We start from the raw sequence: 10,461 nt of genomic DNA, 5'->3' as shown, positions 1-10,461 counted from the left end.
CAAATCCATGCCCTTCAATTGTGTAGAAACTAGAAAAAGTATATAAAAAATGGGATCCAATTTATATAATTTATTTGAAACAGATTCAACTCAAATCTTTTATGATTATGATCAATATATTATTTTAATTTAGAAGATTTGATTAGATTCAATTAATTGGCCGTTTGTGATTTTGAACTTATATTGAAAGTTTGAAACCGTCTATACCATTGAGATGCTAACGATAATATTGAAACATGAAAACCTTCCTATAAATAGAATACATATACTTTCCCTATTAGAATAGATGGTAGATCGATCTAGTATAGTCATCTAGCAACGCAAACTCAAACTGAAACGATGACGTTACTGATCGTAATTATGAATGACGCGGAGAAGAACGCGTCGAGAGGGCTGGTACTGCTCCGTCGTTACGCGGCCACCGCAAGAACGCCGCCGCTGACAGACCTTCCGGAGGAGTTGATCATGGAAATCTTGCTGAGGCTTCCGGCAAGGAAGCTTGTTTCCCTAAGGAGCGTGTGCAGTTCATGGAGAAACCTAATTTCCGCCCCTGATTTCATCCGCAACCACCTTCGTCGTTCATGCTTACGCGATCCAAGCCTGACTTCGCTACGAATTGCTTGTTACAACAGTTTGCCCCTCAGCGGCAATGGTGTCAGATACGACAGTTTTGGAATTCTGTCCGTACGGTCAATAATGGAGAAACCTTTTGAACTTCCTAGAGTCGATTACTTCAGTGGACAACGCTACAACAGAATCGTTGGTTCTTGCCATGGATTGTTATGCTTTTTTCATGAAGATGGCGACCAGAATACGCATGGCATGTTGTGGAATCCCTGTACCGGATTCACATTCCAGTCACCGGAAATCAGCGGTCAAGCCAGCCTTTGTGGCTTTGGTTACGATCATCTCAGTGATAGCTACAAGCTCTTTGGAATTTTAAGGAAGAAAGGGCCATCTGGTTTGGAATTTAGTACCAGAATTTATACTTTTGGTCCAACTTCTTCCTGGAGAAGAATTGATGATATCCCATTATTTGTCCCAACTGACGACCCTTTTATGCCTGATAATATGGAAGGGGTATTTTTTGGCAGTAGCCGGGCATGCACTATTAATTGGAGTGTTAATCATCAGGTGGTTGTTTATTTTGATTTGGGTAAAGAGACTTATGGTCATTTTTCTCTGCCTTATATCGATTCAGATGATTATTTCCAGAGGATGGGCACTTATTTATGTATCTTGGGAAACTGTCTTTCTGTTTGTTATGAGCATTTGAACGCACAATGCTGGTTTGTGTGGCAGATGAAGGAATATGGAGATGCTCAATCTTGGACTAAATTGGCAATTATTCCCTTCCATTCCCAACTCGTCAATTTGGGTTCTCCTTTACAATCTCTTTACATCTCAGAAAGTGGTGAACTTTTGGCCATTTCTCCATCTTTAAGAATATTTTTGTATGATTTAAAGAATGGTAGCATAAATTTACCTGACAGCATAAATTTAAAGGAGAACTATCCTAATCTTTCTCAAAGTATAGGTTTTAGAATGGCTTATATCTACCATGAAAGCTTGGTTTCACCAAATGGTCTTCAAAGCAACTCATCCAAAATGCTGCTGCAAAAATCCAAGTTTATTGTCTCTTAAAAGCCTGTATCCACTTTCATTTGGTGAAGCCTTTGTAGCACTAGTCCACTACTAACTTTGTAATTAATAATGTTACCAAATTTATTTAAGGTTTCGCAAAGTTACCAACAATATTTCTGTTAATTAACTTCTGCCAATTCTTATTTATAATTGTGTTTAATGGAAAGTGGATGTATCTAATAAAAATGTCTTTTCTATGACTGTGTTTAATAGAAGTATCTTTATAGATATATTTTCTAGATGTGTCTTTTTATATATGTGTTTAAAATATAATAATTAATTATTATTGGCAATAAGTTGGTAGCTTATACTTTTCTATTTATTTATCCCAGTACTATATTTATTTGTGTACTGATGAGGAATTGTACTTGTTTGGTATCATGCTTTCATTTGACAATTTTGCATTTAATTAAAAAAAATCCTAAAAAAATAATTCTCCACTCCATTAGAAAAACTTCATACTACCCTATACTCTCAACTTAATACTTGCATATTTATTTGTTAAACATGTTTAGGAAACTTTGATATTATCTTAACAATATGATTCGATTATATCTATTTAAGATGATGATGTTTTATCTTTTATGTTTCTGTAAGTGAATATGTTCCTATAAAAAAATTAAATTTCTACTCATAGAATATTTTAAACTAATAATGTACATTAAAATAAATTCAATTCAATTTAATTGTATTTTTTTCATTTTAAAATTTATTTAAATTTTGGATTAAATTAAATGTTGCAAGCATAATCTTCGTTACTATTTATTGTTAAATATAACCAAAGAGAGAAATTTAGGATCAAATTTGTTTGTGTTATTTAAAACTTTAACATTGAGAGTAAAAATTTTAAGTACACATTAGAAGTTTAGGAAAATTAACACTCTTCTTTAATTTTTTAATTCCAAGTTTACTCGTAATTTCTATATTTATCTTAAATCAAACATAATATTGAGATATAATTCAATTCAATATAAATACAATACAAAAATTTAATTTAGTTTTTGTCTTTCGATTTTAGTCTCTCTTTCAAACACAACCTTTAAATTTTAGTAACTCACTGATTTCTCAAAAAATACTTGACATCCTAACTTTTTTCTACTTTTAGAACTGCTCATAATGAATTTTTTTTTTAACAAAACTTGTAAACAGCATTAAAAAGAGAGAACACAGTGGGGGAGATAAACTTGTAAATATCATTAGAAAAATAGAACACATTAGTGGTAGACCTAATAAAAAACACGAACGTTTGGAAGATTTGGCAGCACATTTGATCAGATCCTTCTATGCCATGATGGTAAAAATATAAACAATATGTAAAGCAGCTTGGTTTGGACTCTTCAACAAGGCTTCATAAGAATTCAGACAACCTGATCAGAATTTCTAATCATCTGCTACACGTGTCCTTCAACTATGTACTGTAAATCTATACCAGAGTGACCCAAACAATAATAATAAGGCTGTGTTTGTTTTTGGAGACAGGATAAAACATGACATTAAAACAGAAACAATAAAACGAAGATACTAAAAATTATTTTTTGTATATTATTTTTAGATACGATAGACAAGACACTAATGTAATGTCCTGTATTATATTTGGATATAAATGGACAAAACTAAGATATTATGCGAAATGACTAAAATAGTCATGTGATTCCAAATTTTTTACATCAAGTACAAATTAATTTAATAAAAAATAAGAGTATGTAGGAATACAGAAAATTACAAGAAAAATTGATCTATAAACCAATAAGATAAAAATGGTATTAAAATAACAAAATTAAGAATAAATAAAATAACATAAAGTAGAAAAGTGAATTAAGTTTCTATTAATACAACATGCCATAGAGAAGAGAATGAACGATAAAAAGAAATAAATTAATTATCCAGTCAAGTAAGAAATTCTACCAAAAAGAGAGTATCTGAAAAAAAAAGAACGGAGAGAAAGAAGAACTACTAGGATGCAGAGAAGAAGCTAAAATTAGGAGAAATAAAGAGATAATAGTAGAATAATAAAAAATATCTATGAATAGAAAGGAAAAAAATTTTAATAAAAAAGTTCGTGTCCATCATTGTCCTTAGTAAAAGAGTGGATACAAAAATATAAAACAGTGTCTAGAGACAATATGTTTCGTGTCCATGTCTCGGCTTCCAAACACGTTTTAAACATTCGTTATCCATATGTCTGTGTCCTGTCTCCGAAAACAAACGCTACCTAAGGTATCATATTATAACAGTACATTAAAAAGAAAAGACAAGCGTTAACTCTATTATTATATTTGTAGATTGAGAACATTGTCTTTTCATACTTATTTAGAAGTCACGAGTTCGAGTCTTTCTATCTTTAAAAACAAAAAAAAAAAAAGATCAAGAACATTGTCTCTGCAATTCAAGCTCTACATCAATTAAAATTGGACTTGGTACATTAAAATGTTCAAGGCTTAACATAACAAGTGTAAAGTGCAACTTACCTTTCTAAAATTTTCAGTAAACATGTCTAAAATTTTTATTTTGTTTTCTTTTGCATAAGCAGCAAGTAATGTGCTTCTTCTATTGAAACAGATACATGGATATTCCTGAAATTAAAATCACAATTCACAACTTAAATACTTTTCTAAATTTCTTAGGATCCTCTAGCTTCTCAAGACACATAAGTGAGTGTACTGCCTCCGGGGATAATCATCGGAATCCATATCAGGCAGGGGAAAATGACCATGTCTCTTTGTCCAAATCAAAATAAAGAATCACATGATAAACACTCCAATTAATAGAAGGCATGACCACTGATTTGCAGTGATTGGAATGTGAATCCGGTATAGGATTTCCACAACATGACATGCTTCTTCTAGTAGGCATGTTCTTCAAACAAGCATCACAATTTATGGTGCACTAATTTAGGCTCATTAAGAAAGTACACTTCACCTCAACTTATAAATCCAAACCACTCCTTTTAAATCTGTCTGCATGCCTTTATATATATAATAGTTTATGAAATTCGAAAAATCTTAGGGGCAGCAATTTTTACCAATTTTGGCGAAGACAAATACCAAATTTTTTTTAATATTGACTTATGTGTGTAAACTTTAGTAAATATTAATGTAAATTGTATTAACTTATGTATGTAAATTTTGGTAAATATAAATGCAAATTATGTATTTTATGTGTAAAATAATAATATTTATTGACCTTGTAGTACTGCTGAAAAAAGAAAATCATATATAAAAAATCAGTGAATATTATACTAACATACAGTTTAATTCGAATTACCACCTCACTCCACGTACATGGGAATACTATAGAAAATTAGGGATGAAAACATAAATTAAAAGACAAAGGTTGAATCAAACTATAAAACAGAACATTGAAAACATCTTTCTATTATTAAACTTTCATATATTTATAGTCCAACTTAAGCTTTAATGAAATCAAGTGCAATCTTGTCTTTCATTATTATTTGTATACAACCACCCAGAATTTAACAATAACATAAGTACCTACAACTTGAAATGCAGTATTTGAACAGCTCATGATCAACATTCAGATCACCTCTATTTAATAGTTTTGTTACCTTGGCATGTTTATATTCGAATCAATAGTCTCTGTATAATACTTGAAGATTCCATTTTTTACGTGTCGTAATTTCCCATGAATTGAATAGTCATTAATTATTTTAACAAAGAGACCTTTCTCTAAACAGCCTTGTCATAAATTTTTTTAGCATTATCTATAATGAGTTTAAAAAGAATGGGAGTGGGGTAATCACTATATTATATTGAGGAAGAAATTGGAAAGCTAAAAAATGCTAATTGTTATATCAACAACCAAATTTCCATGAATTTTTTTTTAAATTCAGCTTTGCTATCTTAAACCCAGTACAATTTGTCATCAGTGCAAAAAAAGTGTTAAAAGAAATATTTTACGAGAACAGGAAGAAGATAAAACAAAAAGAAGGTGGAATTGGAATTGAAAATAAACATAGTACTGAGATAAATAATTGATAGCATTAATAACAAAGTTGGCAGTGTTAGAAAGACTTCACCAAGAGAAGGTGGAAACATGCTTTTAAGAGTCAATAGGCTTGGGTTTTAAAGTAGAACCTGCTCTAAATACCTAGAAGCTTCAGCAGCGGTTCAACAGGTAAAGGAGGCTTGGAGTGCGGAGGTGAGAGCTACCTGAATAGGATGCAGAACAGAACAAAAAGAAAATTCAAATCAAAAGGCAACCAAACCTCCTGAACCAAATCAAAACAAACCAAACCATCCATGAAACCAACATTACTGAACGTTCTAAGAAGCTTCTCAAACCTCTCGGTCAATGACACACATAAATTGATACAGGCCCATTAACAACAGCTGCTATTTTCGACCCAATACAAGAAGCTGAAAGCGATGAAGAGGTAATTGGGCCAGATAAAATGTTAGCAAAGCAAAGAAACAAGCTTGTGAAAAAGCAACCAACTTGGATGAAGGACTACTAGCTATGAAATAGAGGTGCTATAGAGTAATAAAATTAGAGGTAGTATCAAGTTAGTTACTTAACAACTTAGAAAGAGAAAAAGCTTAAAAAGGAAGGCAAAGAACCAGAAAATGGTAAAATATGAATTGTTATCATTGAGGAGTGCTTCTCTCACTCGAAAGGAGAAATTATTGTTCATTCCATTTCAGATTATATACGCACACTCATATTTGATTTTACTCAATTCATCGCTGCATGATCTTCTTCTTATTTTGTGGTTGTTATACCTTTGCTTGAGCTTGAATTATTGAACAGGCTATCAATTAGTGCTCTTGTTGAGAGAAGTCCATGATGACTGATGAATTTATATTTGATGATAATTTTTTTGCTTGAAATGAGTGAATTTTATCATATAAACTTGCATTTATTCATTGCAATAACATGATTTTGTGAATTCTCTCTTAATTATGCTCAATTGTTAAAAACATCTTTTTTGTATTGTCAAATTAATTTCACCTTTATTATATTCAATGCCTTGATATATTTGTTGAGTGTTTTCAAGACTAATAGGCAAGGATGACTTGAAAAAGTAGAAGAAAAAACATGCAAAGTGGAAGAATTCATGAAGAAACAAAGAAGAAGGACATTCGGATTTATGCGTATGCACAAGTGAAAAATTGGCTAGTGTGCGTACGTACAAGTCTGGATGCATGTCTCATTTAAAAAGTCACGTGATTCGCGAATTGGAGGTTGTCTTGGCATATTTTTTATGTCTTGAAGTCATATTGAAGCTCAATTTTTGGAGGGGACACACCACACACCATCAAATCATCATATTACATTTTTTTTTGCTAAGTTTTTTATAGTTTTTTTTAGAGAGAGAAACCCTCACTTCTCTCTAGGTTTTATTAGGGTTTAAGCAATTTATGCCTTAGTTTGGATTATAACTTGTTTTAACTGTAAGTTGCTCTTAATTGTCTTATCCTTTACACTATCCTTGTTTTATCCCTTGGATTAGTGATTGAGGAACTAGGATCCTAGAATCATTAATGTCCAACATTGAATGGTAGCTTTGGGTTGTTAATTGATCTTATTTCTACTAACACTAGCCTTTTATTAAACTTAATTAGTAAGTTGGCTAGAATTTGTGGATTAAGACCAATTATACCTACTTGGCTTTCTCCATTATTTAGGGATTAACTAAATGGAATTAACTCATTGCAATTGCCATGGTTGTGGTTATGACAAGGATATGAATCCTTTAACTCTCAATCACTAATCAAGACCCTTTTTATACATTTGAATTACATTCTTCATTAGTTTATTGCTTTGATCTTTCATAGTTTAATTTAATTGTCTTTTAATATAGTTTTAGTCCAATCATTGCTCTTAATTCATGCTTTCTTAGTTAATTGTTTTGCTTGCCTATTAATTCTATTTCTTTGCCATTTAATTGTTGTTGACTCATTTAACTTCTAGTCTCTTTAATTTCCATTTTTATGCGTGAAAACCCCCGAATTTATAACTATTGATGTGCACTTAATTGCTAGTTCAAGGGAGAACGACCTGAAATTAACATTCTCGGTTATTTGTTTGTAACTTTGTGACGCTCTTGTTTAAACTTTGATTCGAGTTGATTATTGGTTTGGAGCTATACTTATAACGAATCCACTCTTTCAATTAGCAAATTTCTAAACCGACATTTGCCTCGCATCAATGACCGAAGGAACTTGATTAACTCGATTAGAAGAATTAACACTCTCCAATAAGCATGAGGTAGCGACATTGAGCCGTGGTTTAGTGGATGCGAACGAACGTATAGCATAGACGCATGCAACAGCAGCTTACAATCACTACAAGAAAAAAGGCCTATCGGCACCTTTTTTCTTGCCACGCTTTTGTGAGAGTGGCCACTGATTTGTGATTTGGCCACGCTTTTTTTTGCCACGCTTGAAAAACGTGGCCATAGAAAGAAATCGGCACGCTTTTACGAGAGTGGCTACTAATTTGTGATTTGGCCACGCTTTTTTTTATCACACTTTAAAAGCGTGCCCATAGAAAGAAATCGGCACGCTTTAAAAGCGCAGCTAATTTGTCTTCTAACTGTTACATTTTTAAAGCGTACCCATATGCTGAGTTTATTTAGACACCTTACAAAAGCGTGCCCAAAATTTAATTTCCCTCCCTTTTTTTCCACACTTAACTTTTTTTTCTAAGTTAACTTTCCTATAGAAGCCCAAACAAGCCCTACTTCACTTTTATTTCCAAATTCACTTTTAATTAACCTAGAAGATAACCTAGAAGCCGTGCACCCAGCAAGCCTTCACATCACTGCCGATCACCAAGACCGTCGCACCACCCAGCTCGCCGTCGTGTTCATCTAACCCTCATACCCAGCCCTTCATCTAACCCTCACACCCAGCCCTCTCTCTGTCGCACCCAACCCTCGTACCATCAAACGGTCTCTCGCACGCACCAGCTGTTTTTCAACGGTCATTCGCACCCAACCCTCGCACCATCAACGCAACACTCGTTGGATTCGGAACCCTCCAGCGTTGCTGCTCCGTCCATGCACCCTCAGTGGTCTCTGTGTAGGTGTGCCCTACTACTCCCTCAGTGGTCTCTGTCTCGCAAACCCTCGTTGGATTTGAAACCCTCAATCGTTGCTGTCTCTCCCTCAATCGGCACTGTAAACATTGGTAAGTCTTTCTTCCCTCTGTTTCTCTGTTCCTCTATTTCTTCTCTATTCTGGACTAATTAACAAAAAGAAAACATTGAAGAAATAAATGATTTTTTATTAGTTTTATCTACTCGATTGTCTCTGCTCTCTATTTGCTCTATTTTATTGTGTTGTGTTTTTTTTTTTTCTGTGAAAAGTAAATAAATAAACACAGAAAAGATTCAAACTGGTCCACATTTTGAAGGGGGGTTAAAATGATGGATCCCAACATGCTCTTAAAAGAAGAATCAATGGACTTTGCTTTTATCTTTGTTCACGTTAAAGTGAAAGAGAATGATATAAATAACTGATAAGGCTATAAGTTTAGAGCACTGTGCTATTATTCTTATGATGAAATTGTAACTAAGCATCACTCCTTTGCATTTAGTATGTCAATCTGGTGACAGTGAAGAAAACATCACAGTTTTATTTGACTTGCTTGTAACCTGTCCAGATTCTATTGAAGATGTTAATGTGAGAAATGAGACTGCTGGCTGCCCAGCATTGACGGAGTCTGCCCACGTATGTAAGATTGTTTATTTGTCTCTTTTCTGTTTTCTTAATTTATAGAATGCCAATTAATTTTTGTCAAAAAGATGCTGTACTGTTATCTTCATTGTGGAATCAGCCCAAGTATTAATGGCTAATCATGGTTTCAATGTTTTGTAGTGCTGGTTATTCAATAATGTAGGGATAGGAACATGTATGGATCAGATTTCTTTTGTTTTGAGTTTTGACACTTAGTTTACCTTTGCTGAAAGTTTTTTTCTTGTATCAAGATGAGTGTGATTATTAGTTCAACTTGCGTGAGATATTTTGATTTTTTTCCCTCTCAATTGTGCTTTTTACTGCTTTGTAGAAACATCATTGCTACTGATTAATTTTTCAAATCATTGCATTGCTCTCTGTATTGAAAAACAAGTGTGAAGAATCTTTACTTTACACAAGCTTCCATCTAAGTGTTGGTGTTTTCCTTTTCCATCTTTTGAAGCCAGAAAATGAGCATAAAGCTGAGCCTTTTCATATTTGTTTTCATGATCATTGGAGCAATGTTCTTTGGTGCTGAGGCTGAACCATTGGAAGATGAACAAGCTTTCCTTGATTTCTTTCACAAAATTGATCACTCAGAGCATCTCAATTGGGGTTACAAGACTTCTCTATGCAATGCAAGAGCTGGACAGTAGTAAAATTGGTCACTGGTTCAATTCCTCATGTCATCTTCTTACAATGGATATGACACCTCCAACTTGCAATAAGTAAACAACTAAACTATTCCTGGTTTTACCATTCTTGTGACTGTTGCTCTAGAATATTACATTACAATTTGCAATTCAGTGTAGTACCACTAACCTTTAGCTCAAGGAATTATCTTTTGTAGGTAAAAAAGTTCACAAATGTTCCAGAAACAATTATGTATGATCTAAGGGAAGAAGTTTAAGAGGGCTAGAGGAAGGAGGAACAGCAAAGGAAATAGAATTTAAGTTGTATTGTTTCTGTATTTTTTTCAGTTTAGTTTTGAAATTCGAACTCGAGATTTATTTTCACTAATTATTGTTTGATTTATCTTGTATGAAAAATTTCATACTATATTTGTACGTTTGGTAATAAAAAAGGATTGAAAATTTAACTTTGCAGCGGTTAAGGTA

The 10,461-nt window shown here is 33.0% G+C and overlaps 2 protein-coding genes across 7 annotated transcripts; both read left to right on the top strand.

Annotated features, from left to right (window-relative positions):
* On the top strand, window positions 340-1,644 carry LOC107611678 (F-box/kelch-repeat protein At3g23880-like). Its single transcript, XM_016313579.1, has one exon. It carries the CDS (start codon window positions 340-342, stop codon window positions 1,642-1,644), a length of 1,305 nt encoding a protein of 434 aa, XP_016169065.1.
* LOC110266111 lies at window positions 8,295-10,442 on the top strand. Of its 6 annotated transcripts, none has more exons than XM_021110031.1 (4): window positions 8,295-8,795; window positions 9,270-9,337; window positions 9,811-10,071; window positions 10,178-10,442. In XM_021110031.1, the coding sequence occupies exons 1-3, from the start codon at window positions 8,666-8,668 to the stop codon at window positions 9,997-9,999; spliced, it is 387 nt and encodes a 128-aa protein (XP_020965690.1). In that variant the 5' UTR covers window positions 8,295-8,665; the 3' UTR covers window positions 10,000-10,071; window positions 10,178-10,442. The 6 variants fall into 6 exon arrangements, 2 of the variants coding, with proteins under 2 accessions (XP_020965690.1, XP_020965689.1); XM_021110030.1 differs by having other exon boundaries at window positions 8,298-8,795; window positions 10,194-10,442; XR_002353071.1 differs by having other exon boundaries at window positions 8,299-8,795; window positions 9,807-10,071; window positions 10,194-10,442.

Source organism: Arachis ipaensis, chromosome B08 (genome assembly GCF_000816755.2).
Source record: "Arachis ipaensis cultivar K30076 chromosome B08, Araip1.1, whole genome shotgun sequence".
NCBI lineage: Eukaryota > Viridiplantae > Streptophyta > Magnoliopsida > Fabales > Fabaceae > Arachis > Arachis ipaensis.
Note: the sequence above shows the minus strand (reverse complement) of the source record. Positions and strands in the feature narration are given on the sequence as shown.

Excerpts from the sequence above, each read along its gene's own strand:
- LOC110266111 (XM_021110031.1), top strand. The coding sequence starts at position 8,666 with ATGCACCCTCAGTGGTCTCTGTGTAGGTGTGCCCTACTACTCCCTCAG. Across the intron at positions 8,796-9,269 it reads AATCGGCACTGTAAACATTG|ATTCTATTGAAGATGTTAAT; the intron begins GTAAGTCTTTCT and ends TAACCTGTCCAG. Across the intron at positions 9,338-9,810 it reads CATTGACGGAGTCTGCCCAC|AAAATGAGCATAAAGCTGAG; the intron begins GTATGTAAGATT and ends TTTTGAAGCCAG.
- LOC107611678 (XM_016313579.1), top strand. The coding sequence starts at position 340 with ATGACGTTACTGATCGTAATTATGAATGACGCGGAGAAGAACGCGTCG.